Below are 21,184 nucleotides of genomic sequence, written 5' to 3' on the forward strand. Positions count from 1 at the left end.
GATGTCAGTACTGTGATTTCAATACTAATCAGGAAGAGCCCTTTCAAGATTGTAGCAATTGGCAACATTTGAATATTGACCATAGGTTAGATAATAGTATTGTATCAATTTTAAATTTCCTGATTTTGATAACTATACTGTGATTACATAATAGAATGTTCTCGTTCTTAGGAAATATAGAGTGAAATATTACTGAAGTGTTTAGAGGTAAAGGGGTATGTATGATGGCTGCCACTTACTGTCAAACGGTTCAGAGGTGATAAATACATATGTGTGTGTGTATGTGTGTATATGTATGTAGTGGAGGAATGACAAAGCAAAGGTAAATGTTACCAATTGTTGAATCTGTGTGAAAGGTATATGAGAGTTCTTCATACTATCCTTTCAACTTTTATGTAAGTTTGAAATTATTTCAAAATAAAATTTTGACAAAAGCCTTTTCAAATAGCACCTCGTAGTACCAAAAATTATCTTCAAGTCATTAATTTAATATTTTAATACAAAAAATGAAAGAAAATAAGTACATCCCAAGCGGCACTCATTTCATTAATCAACAATACATATCTCAGATGATTTTTCTTAAAAAATGCAATAATAAATAAACATATTTATTAAGTGATTGCTCAAAAATTTTTATGGACAAAAGAATTTAAAGTCTGTCAGGTTCTAACAGCTTCAGTAATTTTTAAGGGCTTTTGACTGATATGGTACTTTGCAAATTTATACAAACAAAATAGCGATAAAATAACAAATTCATTGAATACTTAACCCATTGTAGAAATTAGTTTGATCTGTGGATCCACAGGGAGAGGCTGCATCCTGAGGGGGTGACTCTTTTTAATAGAATAATCTTGAAGCAGAAGAACTAAACCAACGTGCAAACTTTTATACCACTCAGGACACAGGGCATTCCACATAATCACTGACACAGCGCCTGAACTGTCAGCAACTTCCAAAAAGGTCTAGTTAAAAAAGAGTAAAAGCACATGCATAGCAAGAGGGAAGAGATATGGGAACATATGTATATGTATAACTGATTCACTTTGTTATAAAGCAGAAACTAACACACCATTGTAAAGCAATTATACCCCAATAAAGATGTTTAAAAAAAAAAAAGAATTTAAGCATTCAAGGAAAAAAAAAAAAAGCACATGCATATTTGTTACTTTAATCTACAGGGTGTTCAAATTTTATTTTAAGAATGAGGAAGCAAAACTATAGAAGAATCACTGAATAGTTTATGATATGAGAGACTCTGTAATGATGAAAAGTTATAAATGAAGAATTTTTAGTAATATGAGAAAATACTTAAGAAAATGTTAAATGATACAAAATTTTATATACAATATGATTCCCATTTTGTAAGATAACTTACTATGATATATGCCATAGTTATATGTAATATATGATAGGCATACATATATGCATAGATGTGCTATCTATGACATACATATGATATCAAAGATATGTGTATATATATGATATACACATATAAAAAAGGGGAATAAAATACACTTTAATATTAACAGTGGTTCTCTCTGAGTGGTAAGATTTGGCTTGATATTATTTATCAACTTTATATATCTTTATACATTTTCCAAATTCCCTGTAAATATGTATAACTTTTACTATAAAAGCTTAATAAAGCACCTAAAATAATTCTTGATAACATGTGGAAATACAGTAAAATGTTAAGTTTAAAAAAAAACACAGGACAGAAATCAGCACCATATGGCATAGAGTGTCAAGATAACAGAAAAGTGTCAGATAGATTGGACAATTAGAAGGTCTCTGGTGAGTTACCAGCTGAAGCAAAAAGTCAAACTAATTGTGTTGAGAAGTAAAAGGGAGGCAAGAAAGTGAAAACATATAGTGTAGACTACTTCAAGGAGCTTGCCTGAAGAGAAGGACAGAGGGAATACAGGAGTCCTGATGTCAAAGGAGATTTTTTTCCTTTTTAAAATGGAAGACTAAACTATATTTATATGCTGGTGTAGAAAGCACAGTAAAGAAGAAGTTGAAGATACAGAAAAAGGTGTGAAGGAGACCAGCTGGATCAAGGGAACTAAAGGGCACTAATACAGAAAGAACTTCTTTTTCTATAAGAAACTACATAGAAAAATACCTTGAAATATATATTTGTTCATTTTTAAAATTATTAAGTTGCACTTTAAAATATGTTATTTAAACATAAATTATCCTAATAAAGAGTCAGGTCTGTAAGTTATAATTTATGAGTGCTAAATTAACATATAATATCTTATCACTACTTATACCTGGTATGGCTCAATCATCTTTTTATTGGGTTTTCCATAGTATCGCAGTTTTGATTTATGCAAGATTCTCACAAGCAATGCAGGAAAATTCCTTATGTTAGACCAGGTCATTTCAAGGTGAGAAAGGGAAATTATTCTGGTATCTAGAATACAAAAAAGAAAAAAAATCCTACTAAATATGCCATGGTAATTTCAAAATTCTATTTTATTGGTTAAAAATGGTAGCCAGATCATACCCAAAGCAACTCCTTCTCACCAGCTAAACCAGTCTGTATACTTCTCACATATAAAACTTAGTAATAAATATTATCCCTAATAATAATAGCTAATATATATATATGACTTACTATGTGACTAGAATATAGGTAAACACCTATGTTAACTAACACATCTAGATGGAATGTTCCATCTGGAATGCCCTCTACCTCATCAAACTGTGTAATTACTTCCTGGAAGACTTGGATCGAAACTTACCTCCCTTAAGAAAAAACTCAATGCCATGGAATATTTTCCATGGCACTTATATATTTAACTTATAGAATTGTTTCATGATATATTTCTTTACTGCCCTCACCTTAGTCTCATATGTATAAGTTCGAAATTTCCCAAACATTCCAGACATGGTCCTGTAACAGGGCCTTTGCACTTGCTGTTCCCTGGGTCTGGAATGTCTTCCTCTTAGATACCCAAGTGATTTCCTCTTAGATACCCGAGTGACTTTCTCTTCTCCTTCAAGTTTTGCTCAAAGGTCACTTTCTCAGTGATGTTAGCCATAACCACCCTATAGAAAACTGATCCCCTTACTTATCTTCCATCCCATTTTATTTTTCTACATAGCACATATTACCTTCTCATACGCCATATAATTTACTTTGAAATGTTTTAATCTCCAAACCTGCTAGCAAGTGCCAAAACTGCTTAAAAGCTATTCACCATCTTTAAAAGATTAACTTGTATTTCTAATTTTATTCTTCCTTGGTTAAGAGGGGTTCCATCTGCAATTTTCTCCACATTTTGCTCTCTCATAGCCCACAGTCCCAACTTTTAAAATGTGTATTTGTATTTTTTCCAATATTTATTTCTTTAAGGCATCCTCCACTTCCATTTTTATTTATATAATGTATCACCTACTCAACTTTGGCATGAAAACCATTCTTGTAATTTCTTTTCAATAAAAGTTTAAATGGCCTTTTATAACTACAATTATACCATTAACACTGCCCCCCCTACACTATTTTCAGTATTAGGGTATCTTGTGTAAATTTCCCTCCAGATTCTCCCAATACATTACTAGCCCAGGATCACAGATCCTAATATTTGATGTGACGTAATTAAGTGATTTCCTTTTAAATATGGTCAAACAAATTGTAGATCACCTCTGAATTATCTAGAAGGTATGTGGAACACTCTTCATCAATGAAGGTACATATACCACCTTTACCAGCCGGAATAAATTCAACAGCTACAACATTTTATAAAACCACAGTTGTAAGAGCCACTGTTTCTGCTACAATTGAGTCCAGACAGTTAGCCATGATCAGATACGTGCTTGGTTAACATTTTCCCAGATTGGGTAAAAACAAACAAACAAACAAACAAAAAAACTCATTAACTTCATAGAATATACATATCTCTGAAATCTAAAAAAAAATTACAGGTTATACATAGACAATGAGGAATCTGTGTAAATTCATAGAAATAAGTGGGTTCATTATCAAAAGAAAGAATGAAAATAATAATAAACTACATATTCAATATAAAAAGTTAGTAAGCAATACAATAGTGTTTCTCAAACTTTGTGGTCCCAGGACCCCTTTACAGTCTTAAAAATTACTGAAGACCTCAAAAAGCTTTTGTTTATGTGGGTAATATTTATCATATTTACCATACTATAAAGTAAAACTAAGAAATTAAAATATTCATTAATTCCTTTAAAACAACAATAATAAACCTGTTAATGTATAATAAAAAGGTATATTTTTGAAAAATGACTATATTTTCCAAAACCAAAAATGTAGTGGAAAGAGTGGCATTGTTTTACATTTTTGCAAATCTCTTCAGTGTCTATCTTAGTAGAAGACAACTGGATAAATCATATTTTCTTTGGCATTTATTCAGTCTGTTTCAATGTCACATGACATGTACCCTCTGGAAAACTCCACTCTATACTTCTGAGAGAATGAGAGTAAAAAAAGATAAATAAAGCCTTAATATTATTATTATGAAAATACTTTTAACATTGCAAATCCCCTGAAAAGATCTTGGGGAAACACCTAGGGGTCCTTGGACCGTACAGTGAAAACCACTGCAAAAGAATAAATCTAAGGAATATAGAAAGGAATATAAAGATTAAAAACTGAAACTAATGAATTAGAAAACAGTATAACTGGCAAATCCAATTCCCTGGAAAAATTAATAAAAAGGTAAAACTTTAATAAGTGCAACCATGAAGAAAGCAAACAAAAAAATAATGTTTGGAATGTGATCAACTATAAACATAGAGAAAATCATCTTAAAGATTACTATATATAATTATATATCACTAAATGTGAAACTATCAGTGAAATAGATAATCTTCTAGAAAAATATGAATTACCAATATTGTTGCCCTAAGGAACAGAAGAACACTGGAACAGGTCAATAACCATGCAAGAAAATGAAAAAGTTCACAAATAATGACCTCCCAAAATTGCACCAGGTTTATATGGTTTTTAACAATTTTCATTTTAATAATTTTCAAAGAATAGCTCTTTCTCTTAACTATAAGTTGTTCTAGAGCACAATAAAATATAGAAATTATACCAATTCATTTTATAAACTTAGATAAATCCTGAAAAATTCTGACAGAAATAGTACGAAAGAGAAAACTATAAACCCAAAACATTTATGATGGCAAAAATCCTAAATCAAATACCTGCAAATCCAATGTAGCAGTATGCCAAATTACATCATGATCAAGTAGAGTCCTAAACCTCTTGTCTTGTTCAGGAGGAGAATATTATAAATTCTAAATAATTCTGGAGCTTGACATAAAATGTAAGTTCAAATGATTTTGTTAAAACATTAAAGAGAATAAAAATATAATATATTACATCTAAAGCACTAGAAGAAAAAAATTTTTAATCCTGTGAAAGCAAAAAAAATAGTTAAAAAAAATAAAGCATGGCATAAACTAAACAAAGCAGGACTGCAAGAACAGGTATAATCATTAATTACATTAAATTTAATTGGATTAAATTCATCTCTTGAAAGAAAAAGAATTGGTTTGGGTCAAAAAGCAAAATCTTGGCTGTAGAAAGAAACCTAAAACAAAATGGAAATAAAGTGATGAACAAAGATACATACACTAGGCTAGTGGTTATCAAAGTGTGGCCTTTGCACCAGTAGCATCAATGTGTTAGAAATGTAAACTCTAGGGCTTCCCTGGTGGGGCAGAGGCCCGCGTACCGCAAAAAAAAAAAAAAAAGAAATGTAAACTCTAGGGCAGATGTACTGAATCAGAAACTGGTGATGGGGTGCAGCAATCTGAATTTTAAAACACTTTTGAGGCGATATGGATGCCCAGTCATGTTTGAAAATCACTGCCCTAAATGCTAACTAAAAGACAGTGGAAGTGGTAAACAGTACTATCAAAATATACAAAATATAATTTGAGGCAAAAAGGGACTAAGAGGGACTTCCCTGGCGGTCCAGTGGTTAAAACTCTGTGCTTCCACGGCGAGGGGCATGAGTTCCATTCCTGGTGGGGGAACTAAGATGCCCCATGCGGTGCTGTGCCGCCAAAAAAAAGGGGGACTAAGAGATACATTCTATATTGATAGAGTAAAATCGACCAAGGTATTAACAAGCTATGAAACTTTACACATTACAGCAACATCTAAAACTTAGATGTTGAGAAATGAACAAAACCACCAACATAAAGAGAAGCCAATATTCCTCTCAAAGGAATGGGCAAATAAAATAGATTATAAAATAAGGACATGGAATACTTTAATTTAAAAACTTCATATAATAAGTAACTTCATGTCTAATAAGTAAGCTTTTTCTAACCTTTTGGGGGTAAAGAGGAACTCAAATTTAAAATCAGAAAATATGAGTAAGGAGTAATAATGAAATTTCTATACTTCAAAACCTGGGGGATACAGCCAAAGCAGTACTCATGGGAAACTTCAGAACTGTTAAAGCTTTTGGAAGAAATAAACAAGGAAATAAATGAACCAAGCACTGGACTCAAAAAGGTAGAACCCCTCCCTCCCCCGCCAAAAAAAGAACAAAGGAAGTAAAAAGAATTAAAGAGGACAGCAAAAATAAAGTAGAAACATCTCCCCAATATAGACTTGCGGTATGCAGGCCTCTCACTGTTGTGGCCTCTCCCGTTGCGGAGCACAGGCTCTGGACGCATAGGCTCAGCGGCCATGGCTCACTGGCCCAGCTGCTCTGAGGCATGTGGGATCTTCCCGGACCGGGGCACGAACCTGTGTCCCCTGCATCGGCAGGCGGACGCCCAACCACTGCGCCACCAGGGAAGCCCTAAAAGTCTTTTGTTAGTTTTGAATACCAAGAAAGTAGACAAACTTCTGGCAAGGCTGACCATAAAAAAGGGTGAAGACACAAACATTAGGAATGCATCAGGGGATGTAACTGACAAGACAGAGATTTAAAAATGTAGACTACTGGGCTTCCCTGGTGGGGAAGCCCACCAGGGAGTGCTTTTTTAATGCTTTTAACGCACTAAAAGCATTATTGGTTTTACCACTTTTTCAAAAAACTGAAAAGGAATCATTCTCCCAATTCCCAATCCCGGCCCAAGGTCCCAGGTTCAAATCGTTTTAGGGGTAAAATCTACCAAACTTTCAATGAACACATGATTTCTGCTAAGTACAGAAAAACAGGTAACTCATCCTACTAGGCTAATATTAATTAACCTGATATCAAAATCGAACTGAAATAGTACTCTCCTAAAAAATAACAAAACTTATGGACCAAATTCACTTGAATATACAAATATAACAATAACAAGCATGACCAAGTAGAAACAAAAGTGGTTCAACATTAGAAAATCCAGGAATGTAATTTATTTCATTCATTCCTTTATTCAATGAACCTGTATTGGATGTCTACTATGTTCCAGACATTGTTCTGGGTATAGGAGAAACAGGCCACAGCAGTGAGGGAAAAAAAAAAAAGAGTGCTTGCCCTCCTGGATCTTACAAACTAGTGGGAGAAGAAAGAAAAGAAAATAATTTCAGTGTGTTACCACTTCTATGAAAGGCATTTGCACGGTGATGTAATAACAACAAATGCGGAAGGAATGCATATTTTAGAGAGCCCTTTTCTAATATATTTTATATATCTGAGTTGAAACCTGAGGATGGGAAGGAACTTTCCAGAAAGAGGAAAAAGCAGGAGCAAAGTACCTGAGGGCAGGACAGACCTTGGAGGTTTAAAGATTTAAAAGGCGGCTGGCGTGGCCAAAACAAAATGGCGGAGGAGAGCGGTTAGAAAGGCGCGTAAGGGCACCTTGTAGGTCAGGTCTCCGCAAACTGCGGCCCTCAGGCCAAATCCAGGCTGCTGCCCGGTTTTGTTAATAAAGTTCTAGTTTTAACACAACCAAACCCATGTAATTACATATTTTCTGTGGCTGCTTTCCATAAACAATGGCAAAGTTTAACAGCTACAGCAGAGACCATAGGTCTCGCAAAGACAAAAAGATTTACTATCCGGCTTTTTACAGACAGTTTGCCAACCGCCGTAGCGCCACGTGGACCTGGGTAGGTCTAGATTTTCTTGCAGTGCGGAGCTACTGTAATGATTTAGGCAGGAGAGTGGCACAGTCTAACTTCCTTTTTACTTTATTTTACTTCTTTGGCTGCGCCCTCAGCTTTGCGGGATCTTAGCTCCTCCACTAAGGATCGAACCCTGGCCGCCAGCACTGGAAGCGCGGAGTCCTAACTCGGACCGCCAGGGAATTCCCCTAACTTCCCTTTTAAACCGCTGCCTCTGAGATCGTATTGGTACCTTTAGAATAGGATATTGAACGAGGAGAGGGAGCCTTTTGGGGTTCTTGAAATGCTCTATATCTTGATCTAGGAGGGTGGTTACACAGATATATATATAGATAGCTGTATTTTTAAGACTCTTCTATTTTACTGTGTACACACTACACCTAATAGAAAAGTTTTAAAAGCACAAAATCGCACCACAAAACTAAGAGGAACAGAGTGGGAGAAAATAATTTGCAAAATACGGCAGGCAAAACTTAATACCCATTAGCAAAGAAATCCTACAAATTAATTAGAAAAAGTCAAAACATATAATTTAAAATAATAGTACAGGGAATTGGGCACTGTCGTATATATGTTAGTGGTAATGTAAATTAGCACAACCTTTTAAGAAGCTGCTTTGTCAATATCCATTTAATTAAAAAAGTCAAATAGTCTTTAACCCAGCAATTTCAGTTCTAGGAAGCCAACCATTCAACAGAAATACTTGCACATAGTTAACAAATACAGGTATATCTTAATGATGCTCAGCACTGGATTTAAAACTGAAAAACCAATAACTGCCTAAAATTATAAATTACCCATTAATGTGGGCATGGTTATTAAAATCATGGTACATCCATACTATGGAAAAGTGTATAAAAAGATGTACGTTAAAGATGTTTGAGAGAAGTGGAAATAACAAATCATGCAATGTAATATAATTCATTTTTCCCCATCTTAAGAGAAAAGTTGAAGGCATACGAGAAGGCAAAAAGGGTCTCTTACTCCACCCATTTTATTATTAAAAATTTCAAACATACAGCAAACCTGAGAAGAACACCAATATACCCACTTCTATATTTTGTCATCAACACTTTACTGTACTTGGGTCTTACACTTTTTTTTTTTTTTTTGCGGTACGCGGGCCTCTCACTGTAGTACTATCATTCCCCTTATTCCATCTCTTACAGATAAAAATATACTTTAGAGCATTTGCTGATGACGGACGAGCTAGCATTATCAGGTTAACTTCCTACTTCTGAAACAGAAGAACTGAACTTCTCAGGTTAGTATTGTTCGTGGTAAGTAATAAGAAACATAAAAATGAGAATTCCAAGCTTTCCCACAAAATCACACATTCAAAAAACAACATTTACATAACTGCCACACTCAAAGGTATAGAAAATGGCGTTTCATTAAATGTGAATTATTAAGGAATAAATCACGGAACATCCTTTTTTGAACGACAGTTAAAACAGGCAAAACCACAAATATTTACAACGCTTATGCCGAATTCAAATCTATACACTTTCCAACCAACACAGAAAGTACTACTTCCATGACTGGAATGGGACTAAAACTAGGATGAATTCCACTGTAGTCAAACGTATAACGAACACATGAGGAATACTGACTGCAACATCACTACGTTCGTCAGATTAAATTTAAGATGTATTCGGACATTTCCTGAATGACCACTTTTACAATCAAAGCAAGACGCGAGCTGGAACCCCGTCACCCATCAAAGCTTGTCTCTTACCACTCCCGGCTTATAATTAACAATACCAAAGCACCTTCGTTTCCTTTCCCATTAAAGCAAGCTCCCGAAAACCTTAACCCCTCCGTCGTTCCCTCCAATTACTTACCGTTAAAATTGTGCTCTTCAGGTCGCTTGTTGCTTAACCAGATATCTCCATATGGATCTTCGTTATTCCACAGGGCCAGGTAATGGCTCTTTCCGCCTCTTAACGGCCTCTCCGGGATTTCCCGGTGCGCTCTATTTCTGAAGGGAATTTCTAAAGAAATAGAGTCCAGGGGCTCCCCACAGTGGACGTTATCTATGCACAGGATCCCCTGGCCTAATCTTTTCTCGTTGTAAATACACGAGACTCTGGAAATTTTCACTTCTATGCCAACTTTGAGAATATTTTTATATACGAGAAAATTCAGCCTGGGGTCCAGGTAGCACTTCTCACGGAACACCCCGTCCGAGATCGTCACATCATAGCAATAAAGCGGAGGTTTATGTTCCATGTCGCGTGGCTCACCCTCTAACAGGTACCTCTGGACGGCCAAAACAGCGACAGGCACCACCTCCGACGGGGTGCTACACCGGCGAGGTGAGTTCGTTATTTGCTCAAGAACGTTTTGGATCCAGGACCTGCGCCTTGGGGCACCGACCCTTTGGTTCACACTTCTCTGGACCTCAGCCTCATTTCCCTCAGGGTTCGGCAGATAGAGCCCAGAATGTGACGGGCCTTCCTGCGGCTGACCTAACTCACCAGACATGGCGGGGTGACTGCGTACCCTCTTCGCTCCCAAAACCTAACTTTCCCCGTCAGAGGCTGAGAGAATGAGAGCGCGCGCTTGCGCGACGGTTGCTCTCTGCCCGGGCTGACTGGTAAAGCTCCGCCCAGTCGAGGAGCTACGAAGCCTATAGGAGGGCGTGCGTCAGCTCTCTGGCTCCGCCCCTCGCTCTGCACGTGTCAGCTCTCTGGCTCCGCTCCTCGCTCTGCACGTTTCTGTCTCCCCGCACTGTTACTAGTCAGTCACTTCCGGGGATACGTACTGGGTCGTCCAACCTAGTGCCCGCCCATTTGCCAGGATAGAAGCGGGAAAAGCGTTGGTCGCCATGGTTTCCAAAACAAAGTAGCAAGAGGGCGGGGGAGGAGGCCTCGTGGCTCTTCTGGAAAGGAGGGTGCAGAGAGGCAAGAAAAGAGAATGTGGCTGGAAGCGGGAGGCAAGTAGTCATAGCTCAGGAGTTCCAGGCTTTTGGCCTTGGGCCAGCCACAGAAGGTAAATTAGAGTTTGATATACGTGAATGTGATAATATGGGTCTCCTGTAGTATGAACAAAACTAGATAATGTATGCACAGCCTTCTGGACAGTTCCTAGCACAAAAAGTCCTCCATAAACATTAGTTGTTATTGTTATTAGCATTCGCGTAATTGTAGTGGCTCACTGAGTGCAGGGTGGGTTAAATCGTGATTAAGTGCAAATGAAGCCATAAAATTATAGAACTGGCTTGGTGGAGAGCTGCCTTTAGATTACACTTCTTAAAATATACTTATGGGGCTTCCCTGGTGGCGCAGTGGTTGAGAGTCCACCTGCCGATGCAGGGTGACACGGGTTCGTGCCCCGGTACGGGAAGATCCCACATGCCGCGGAGTGGCTGGGCCCGTGAGCCATGGCCGCTGAGCCTGCTCGTCCGGAGCCTATGCTCCGCAATGGGAGAGGCCACAACAGGGAGAGGCCCGCATACCACAAAAACAAACAAACAAACAAAAAATATATATATACTTATGTTTTATACAATACCTGGCTTAACATACAGGTAGGATATAGAATTTCAGAAGCTGCATTTCTAAACTACAAGGATTGTATACGGAATGAATGTAATGTGAAAAAGCTGATACGAATAGTCAGAATTAAAAATAAAACATTTATTCCATGTACCCAGATGTGCCAGTATACAAAGAACATAGTAATTGTCCTAAGAATACTTTTCAAAGATAGAAACAGTCGTGTTTTGATTATATTAATCTCCCTTGGCTGTTCTTTTCATCATTCATTATTCACTATTTATGAAGTCCCTACCATGAGGCAGGCACTGTTCTAGGCCATTATGGATAACAGTAGTCAGGCTCCTTTACTCAAGCTTCTTCTCACTGCCATTATTAATATTTAACTAATTCACTAATTCTACATATATTTCTTGAGTGTCTGCTCTAGGCCTGGTACACTCTTGCTTTGGAAACCAAAAAACATGTTAAGGGGAAAGGGAGGGGAGGGGGCAGGAGTTAATATTTTATATACAATACGATTAGGGAAGGGTTCTCTATTAAGAGATTGAATAGAGCAGAGTTCTGCAGGAAGTGAGGGAGTGTGTGGACTTCTTGGGAAAGGACACTTAAATCAGAGGGAACAGCAAGAATATGTTCCGTGAGACAGAAGCATGCTTGATATTTTAAAGGAAATGCAAAAAGCCAGTTGACTGGAGTGGAGACGTGAGAGGAAGAGTGGTAGGAGATAAAGTCAGAGAGGTAGAAGGGCCCTTTAGGCTTTCCTCTGTTTTGAGCAGAAGAGTGACCTAACACTTCAGCTTGAGCCCCACTTCCTTCATGAAGCCTCCCATAATCAATTTATTCTAGAATGATCTTTCTCTTATCTGTATCACCTTGTATGTATCACTCATTTAACATTTATCATTTAATACCTTGTAATTAAAAACAAAACTTCTAATGTATGTAGCTCATCTCCCTAACTTAGGGTTTCTCAACCTGGACACTGTTGACATTTAGGGTCAGAAAATTATTTGTTGTGAGAATGTCTTGTGCACTGGAGGATGTTTAGAAACATTCCTGGCCACTACCCCCTAGATACCTGTAGCACTACTCTTCCCTCCCAGTTGTAACAACCAAAAATATCTCTAGACATGACAAATGTCCCCTGGGGGGCAAAATCACCCCTTGTTAGGAGCCACTAGTTTAGCTAGACTATAAGCCTTTTGAGAGTAGAAATTGACTTTTTCTTTATTGTTTCCTATAGTTCTTTCACTATTGCTATAAGTAAAAGGCATTCAAATATTTTAAATAAATGAAACATGTAATTCCCACTACCTCTCCACCAAAGGGAATATATATGTGTGCCTCTCTGTAAACAAATATAATAAACAAAAATCCAAACTTACAAAACACAAAATAAGTAAGCTCCCCGAGTGTAGGTACTTTGTTATGTTCGCTGCTGCATCTCCAGTGCAAAAATCAGTATTCCAGCAGATAGCATGTGCTCAATAGTAATTGTTGAATGAATAAATGAAATTATGGGGTTTTATTGGATTTACTGCAGGAGCCATTAAATATCAGCCATCTCTATTGTTTATCCAAGAAGAACTGGTTTTAAATCTTTCAAATCCATTCCATCAGCACCCCCTAAACTATATACTCAGTGGAATTTATACATAATAGTATTGTATCATCATATTCTGAGTCTATCTAATTCATAAAAGATGAATATTGGCAATGGTGCTCAGTAGTTGAATAATTACTGAAATTGGGAAGAAATAGCACCCATGTTTGTTTTTACAATACCACACACAATAAAGATATACACTAACTATGAGAACACAGTTGAAGTCTTTTGTATTGTTCTACTGACAATCTGCTGATAGTGCATCTCCCTGAGAATTAAGGTGTCTACTTGAATAGTTATCACACCTATGTATGAATGTTCTCTGAAGGCATTATAAGCACCTGTTTTGGGATTAATTACACAATAATAGAATAAGACTTTTAGAGCCAATAATAGGTATCATTTAGGTTATTGAGTTTTTCTCTCCCCTGAGATCTGGACAATTTGTTTTAGTGCCCTCCAAAGCTTAAAATAGTAAAAGCAGGTGCTACACTACTTTTATTTCATGAAACGGTGATGTTCTGAGATATTCAAAACACTTCAAATACAACATGAAATTTATTTTGGTAGTCCATTAAATTTGGTGCAGATTATCTGCCACATCGATTTTCCTCATCTTTAAAATTGGACTAATGAAAGTATTCACAGTAGTTGAAAAATTAAGTTAGTTCATATAGATAAAGTGCTTAAAACTGTGTTTGGCACATACTAAGAGTTCAGTAAATGCTAGCAATTGTTATTATTATTCTAAAAAGAAGATACAGGCATAACATAAGATCATAGAATTCTAGAACTACAGGAGCCATTATATACCCACTAACTAGTTCAGTGTTCTTCATACTGTGGGTGGTGAGACATTAATGATGTCATGAAGTCAATTTATTGGGTTACAACCAGCAACTAAAAATATGAAAAAGTTTAGAACAGAAAATGTCAGAGTACCTCACACATACATAGTAATCGTAAAGATCGCTTCATAAAATTTTTATTTTAGATTTGTTGGTATGTATATGTGTATACTGCATCATGATGTAAAATGTTTTTCTTACTATAGATTGTGACCAGAAAATTTTAAAACACGACTGCCATAATTCAACCCTCTTTTACTACAGTGAAGGAACTGAGGCCCAGAAAACGGGACTCTTGTGACCAAGATCACACAGTGGTAAGTGACAGAGCATCAGAACTATTAGCCAAGACTCCTGCTTATTAAGCCAATGTCCTTTCCACGACATAAGGTTGCACAGATCCTGGATTATCCCCCTGATATATCAGTTTTTTATTGAATAATCTTGTTTTGGTTATTTTTATTTGAATAATCTTGGTTGATCTTCTCATTCATTTAACTGTTCTTTCATTTATTTGCCTTGGGTAGACAAATCAGCATCATTCTCTGGCCAAGTGCATTGGGCATTGGAGGTACACTTGTAGGTTCATCAAATTCATAAGATTATAACAGTATGAGTAGAGATGTGGGGGAGGAGGAAAAACAAGTGTCATGACTAGTTGGTGCTAAAAGGATGTGGAGAGTTCAGATGCTATCTCAAAGAGTATTTAGGTAAGCTCTCCAAACATCACCACGGTAACAAAAGAGGGCCCCAGAGTGGCTGCCTGGCAACCAGAGCACTACAGCCTTCAGCATAATGCTGCCCTTTTCCAACATCTTTCCCTTTTAATGCTGCTTTTGATGATTTTATTAACTAAATTGCCTCTATATACAAGGATGTATCTGCACAGCTTATAATACTCCCTACCTCATTGGAATCAAGGATGTTCCTATGTTACCTTTCTATCAGATGGCAAATCTGTTTTGATTTACTTGTTGAATGTACTTAAACAGAAGTCTCTAACACAGGCTCACCATAACAATGGTTCCAGACTCCTTTTGCCCCTCAGTATCTCAAACAAATGTTCCTATTTGTCTGCATTCCTTTGCTTATCCTGAGCACATATTAGATGCACGATAAATGATTGCTGCTGTCCTCCCTTCTCTTCTGTTCATTCAAATCCTACTATTTTCCATGAATATCTCAGTGTGTTAGCTTTTCTTCTGAGTCTCAATATTATATATCTGTAAGAGAGTTGGATTTTAGAATATGGATTTGATCATTTTCTTTTTTTAAAATATTTATTTATTTGGTTGCGCCAGCTGTTAGTTGCGGCTCGAAGGCTCCTTAGTTGCGGCAGGTGGGCTCCTTAGTTGCGGCATGTGAACTCTTAGTTGCGGCATGCACGTGGGATCTAGTTCCCTGACCAGCGATCAAACCCTGGCCCCCTGCATTGGGAGCGCGGAGTCTTAACCACTGAGCCACAAGGGAAGTCCCTGATTTGATCATTTTCAATTTATTAGGTCTCTGTTTCTCTGATTATTAGATGAAGGGGGACTGACTGTAAACTCTCAGTATTCTACAGATTAATTTATTCCCATTTGTCTTCATTGGTCATGCTAGTATCATATATCTAGCATGCTTCAATGTTTACATTCCTCCTCTCAAGAATTTCTGTTTGTTGAAATGTGTGGCTACAATTTGATGACATTTTGGAAATCCAAACACCAGTGTTTATGCTGGGTTGCCTTACATGAAATAGAACTGGGTCAGAAAGTTGGTTCTCAGTAGGCTATTTATCTAAAGATGTTTGTGTTAGTTTATTATTAAAATAACAGCTTTATTGGAATATAACTCACAAAACACACAATTCATTCATTGAAACTGGAGAATTTGATTGCTTACGTATACTCAAAGAGTTGTACGTCCATGGCCACAATCTAATTTTAGTACATTCTATCATGCCATAAAGGAACTCTATACATATTAGCAGCTACCCCCAATTCCAGCTCCCTGCCCCAGCCACCAGGAACCAGTTATCTACTTTCTGTCACTATGGATTTGCCTATTCTAGACATTTCATATGAATGGAAACATACATTGTGTCTGAGTACTTTCATTTAGCATAATGGTTTCAAGTTTCATCCATGTTGTAGCATACTTCATTTATTTTTTTGTTTGCTGAATAATATTTCATTTTATGGATATACCACATTATGTGCATCAGTTCATCAACTGATGGACATTTGGGTTGTGTTCACCTTTTGCTACTATGAATAGGCTGCTATGATATTAGTGTATGAGATTTTGTGTGGACATATGTTTTCAAACCTCTGGTATAGATACCTAGGACTGAAATTGCTGGCTTATATGGCAATTCTATGTTTAACTTCTTGAGGAACTGTCAAACTGTATTCCAAAGTGTTGTGTTATTTTATATTCCCACCAGCAACGTACAAGAGTTTCAATTTTTCCACAACTTTGCCAACATTTGCTATTGTCCGTCTTTGTTTACCTTAGTTTATCTTAGTGGGTGTGAAGTGATATCTCATTGTGGTATTGATTTGTATTTCTGTAATGACTAATGATTTTTAGCTTCTTTTCATTGTGTTTATTGGCCATTTTTATATCTTCTTTGGAGGAATGTCAATTCAGATCCTTTGCCTATTTTTATTTTTTATATACTTATTTAAATTTTTTTTCTTTTTCCTTTGCCTATTTTTAAATTGAGTTGTCTCTTGATTATTGAGTCCTGAGGTCTTTATGTATTTTGTATGTTCTAGATACAAGTCCCTTATCAGATATATGATTTACAAACATTTTCTTTGAAGATGTGGATTGTATGTTAATTTTCTTGAATGTGTCCTTTGAAGAATCTGCTTTTCCTTATCCTCCTTATTCATTTTCCTCATCTTATTCTTTGCCATTTTCATCTTAGAATATTGAACCTGTTCATTTAAGGCATCATTATCATCTCTGATAGCTTCTCTTGAGTGATGTTCTACTGATCCTGGGACTCATAGAAAATGTGCTCCACTTCATCTGCAGTAAGGATAGCTTCAGCAGCAGCATTTAGGGACCCTTCCTTGGGAACTTCAAGAGGACAAAAGCAATTAAAGAAGGAATCATTATATACCCACTTGACTGGCAAAAATTAAAAAGCCTACGAATGCCAAGTGTTGTAAAGGATGTCAAGCAATAAACCACTGGTGGGAGTGAAAATTTGTTCAACTAGTTGTAAAGTTGAACATGCGCATACCATATGATCCATAAATTCTCCTTTGTATATACCCAAGACTAGTGTTTGTCAAAGGAGAAGATGGTATTAACATTTCGTGGGGGAATGATTTTTACTTGTACTGGGTAGTACCAAACAGTATAGGATGTTTAACATCTGGCCCTAACCCTCTGAATGCCAATTGTACTCCCCAGTCACTGTGACCATCAGCACTTCCCAGGTGAGAACCACTGGCCTAGAGAAACTTTAATAGCTGCACTAGTACATATGTAAAAGAATGTTCAGTAGCATTATTCATAGTAACTCCTAACTGGAAACAGCCCAAATATTTATAATAAGAGAATGAATAAATAAATTGTGGTGTAATCACACAATGGAATACCCTGATAACCTCATGATGCCAGCATACCAGCCCTCACTTGCTTATATCCAGGCTTTTTAATTTAAGAGTAAAATAATCTTTCTATCTTGTTTAGCCACTCTTTTTTTCCAGTCTCTAAAAAATATGGGTTTGAAAATTAATGTGACTTGGAAATGAGCCCTGGTCTTTGGTAAGGACCCCATTAAACAAATGTGGTATTTTAATGAGATTTTTTTCCCCTTTAATCACTAGGTTGTTCCCTAAAATATATGAAATGTGTAGGACTTAGACATAATGCTGGCTGAGGCAATTTCATTATGATGTAGCATTCTGAATTTAGGTGCTGCTCTTATTTTTGAAATTAAAGTGTAAGTTGGCTTCTAGCTATACGATTTATAAGGTGGATTACTATGCCTTAACAAACCAGTCTTTGAATGTCTGGTCTTTTTTCTTTTTTTTTTTTTTTTTTTTTGTGGTACGTGGGCCTCTCACCGCTGGGGCCTCTCACCGCTGTGGCCTCTCCCGCCGCAGAGCACAGGCTCCGGACGCGCAGGCTCAGCGGCCATGGCTCACGGGCCCAGCCGCTTCGCGGCATGTGGGATCCTCCCGGACCAGGGCACGAACCCGTGTTCCCTGCATCGGCAGGCAGACTCCCAACCACTACGCCACCAGGGAAGCCCTGTCTGGTCATTTTTTTTTTTAAGCTTTTTTTTTTTTTTTTTTTTGTGGTATGCGGGCCTCTCACTGTTGTGGCCTCTCCCGTTGCGGAGCACAGGCTCCGGACGCGCAGGCTCAGCGGCCATGGCTCACGGGCACAGCCGCTCCGTGTTATGTGGGATCTTCCCGGACCGGGGCACGAACCCACGTCCCCTGCATCGGCAGGCGGACGCTCAACCACTGCGCCACCAGGGAAGCCCTGTCTGGTCATTTTTGATGTAGTTAAGTTGTTCAGATCCTGGATATCTGGTGGTCCTCCATGTGCTTGGATAGCCTGGACCTTGAATGTTTTGCTAATTTTCATAAAAACCAGGACTTGGCTGGCTTCATAAGATAGAAGCCTTAATGGATTTCTCTCTTAAACAGCTTGGAAAAAATTCATATCACTAGTCTGTGCTGGTGCTGTTGTAACATCTGACACATGGTTAAGGTCATGCTGTTCCCTCTCTGACTAGACACAGTTTTCTGGAGGACCCAGTTTCTTTGGTGGTATCCCTAGGCTGTTGAAATTATTTCATGTACCCTTATCCTTTTTCAAAGTAGCCTATATTCTGGAGAATGATGAGAAATTATAACTCATAATTTTATTTTGGTTGGGGATCTTTCACCTTCTTCCCTACCAGATCTCAGAAGACAGGCATCAGCAACAATATATGTATGTTCTTTATCTATAGTTTGCTCCTAGTTTAACTACTAGAAATGGAAAGCTAGCTTTTAATTAGACTAATACAAATTTGAATTCTCATTCTCCTATTTACTAGTTGTTTGATCTTGACCAAGTTACCTAAACTCTCTAAACCTGATTCCTCCTTTTAAAAATGGGGTGGAGGGAATTCCTTGGTGGTCCAGTGGTTACAACTCCTCACTCTCACTGCCAAGGGCCTGGGTTCAATCCCTGGTCAGGGAGCTAAGATCTCACAAGCTGTGCAGTGCGGCCAAAAAAAATAAATAAAAATAAAAATGGAGTGGAACACCTACCTCACATGGTTGTTATGAGATTTAAAACATAGTTTACCTAGAAGGTCTGGGATGTAGCCTGTTAGAAAGTTTATACTATTTACATGGTACAGATAATAATTCTTAAAGAGCAAATAGTCAGTAAAAAGATGTTTCATAATTTAATGTGCAGTATATAACACAAGCTAGAAGATGTGTTAAGAAATAAATGAGGGACTTCCCTGGCGGTGCAGTGGTTAAGACTCCAACGCTTCCACTGCAGGGGGCACAGATTCAATCCCTGGTTGGGGAACCAAAGATCCCACATGCCGCGTGGCGTGGCCAAAAAAAAAGAAAGAAAGAATCATAAGAAAAGTATCCTAACTTCTTTAGTAGTCAAGAAAATGCCCATTAAAATTACTTACAAAACTGCCAAAAATTTTTTTGAAGCATCATAATCGGTTATTCGTTGGCTGCCATTTTGTCTAACCTCCAAGTTGGATGCTAGTTACGCCAGAGGAACAGGAGGAAGAAGTTCATACTAACTGAACTGTAGGGAAGGTGCCAGTCTCAAGGATACTGAGCTTCACTGGAATATGGCCAGACTGCTCATGTATCTTTTATGCATTTCCTCCTCCCATACTATGGGACTGATCTAAACTCTCAACACCGTGACAAGGCCAGGAGATATCTCTTTTCTTCTCTGTACTATAGGAAGGTGTCTCTAACACAGTGACATTTTTTTTTTCATATTTTTAAATATAAAAATTATAACTTGGAAATCATGCATCAGGCTTTTATTTTCAACTACAGTGGAGCAGCTGGTATCGAACTAATTCTACTGCTAACAATAACTATAAGTGCTTGACAAAAGTTTTACAAGGCTGTTTGGAGACATTAGAGAGAGCCAAGGCAGCCAGGACATGAGAGGACACATTGTAGTGTATGGAAAACATTGAGATGAGTCTTCCATTTGCTGCTACTTTTCTCTCCTCAAAGAATTTTTCAATTCATAGAATGTGTGGCTTAAAGGACAAACAAAAAGCAACAATTAGAGATTAGTGGATGGGATAATAGGACAGTAGACAAAATCCAAACTAAAGCTCAGAGAGAAAAACATCGGAGAATACAGAAAAAAGAATGAGACACAGATAACAGGGTGAAAAGGTCTAACGTGTATGTAATTGGAATCTGAGAAGAAAAGAAAAAGAGCGCAAAAGCAGTATTTAAGAAATACTTGTTGAGGATTTTTCACAAACTGAAGAATGGTCTCAAGCTGTATGTTCTAGATGCGATATGAATCTCAAGCAGTATAATGACTGTTTCAGGCAGAATACTGAACCCCCAAAGATGTCCACATCCTAATCCTCAGAACTATGAATATGTTACGTTACATGGTAGAAAGGAATTAAGGTTGCAGATAGAATTTAAGGTGTTTTCCTGGATCCAGGGCCTTTAAAGGTGGACGAGGAAAGCAGCAATGTTGGTTAGTGAAAGATGTGGCATGAAGACTTGAACTATTGCTGGCTTTAAAGATGGAGGAAGGAGGTCATAAGTCAAGTAATGCAGGTGGCTTCTAGAAGCTGGAAATGGCCCTCAGCTTACAGCCAGCAAGAAAACTGGGACCTCAGTCCTGCAAGCACAGGGAATTGAATTCTGTCAACAACTTGAATGAGCAAAAAAATGGATTTTCCCTTAGAGCTTCCAGAACAGATCTCATCCCTGCTGACACTTTGATATTGGCCAGTAAGATATATACTGGACTTCTGACTTATGAAACTAAAAGATAATGAATTTGTGTTGTTTTAAGTCATTAAGTTTGTAGTAACTTTTTATGACAATGATAGAAAATACAGTGAGAAAGAAAACCAGACATAGGTGCATCAAAGCAAAACTGATGGATAGTGGAAACAAAGAAGAAGTTTAAAGAAACT

At 37.4% G+C, this 21,184-nt stretch overlaps 1 protein-coding gene across 2 annotated transcripts in view; it reads right to left on the reverse strand.

Moving 5' to 3' along the window:
• RADX (RPA1 related single stranded DNA binding protein, X-linked) overlaps positions 1–10,649 on the reverse strand; it is a 71,857-nt gene extending 61,208 nt beyond the window's left edge. For both annotated transcript variants that reach the window (XM_067724633.1, XM_067724632.1), the window contains exons 1-3: positions 9,907–10,649; positions 2,277–2,419; positions 770–962 (exon numbers count right to left, since the gene is read on the reverse strand). In XM_067724633.1, coding sequence (XP_067580734.1) covers positions 770–962; positions 2,277–2,419; positions 9,907–10,549 — 979 coding nt within the window. In that variant the 5' untranslated portion in view covers positions 10,550–10,649. The remainder of the gene's footprint in view (positions 1–769; positions 963–2,276; positions 2,420–9,906) is intronic.
• Between the last annotated feature and the right edge of the window lie 10,535 nt (positions 10,650–21,184).

This window comes from Pseudorca crassidens, chromosome X (genome assembly GCF_039906515.1).
Source record: "Pseudorca crassidens isolate mPseCra1 chromosome X, mPseCra1.hap1, whole genome shotgun sequence".
Classification (NCBI taxonomy): Eukaryota; Metazoa; Chordata; class Mammalia; order Artiodactyla; family Delphinidae; genus Pseudorca; species Pseudorca crassidens.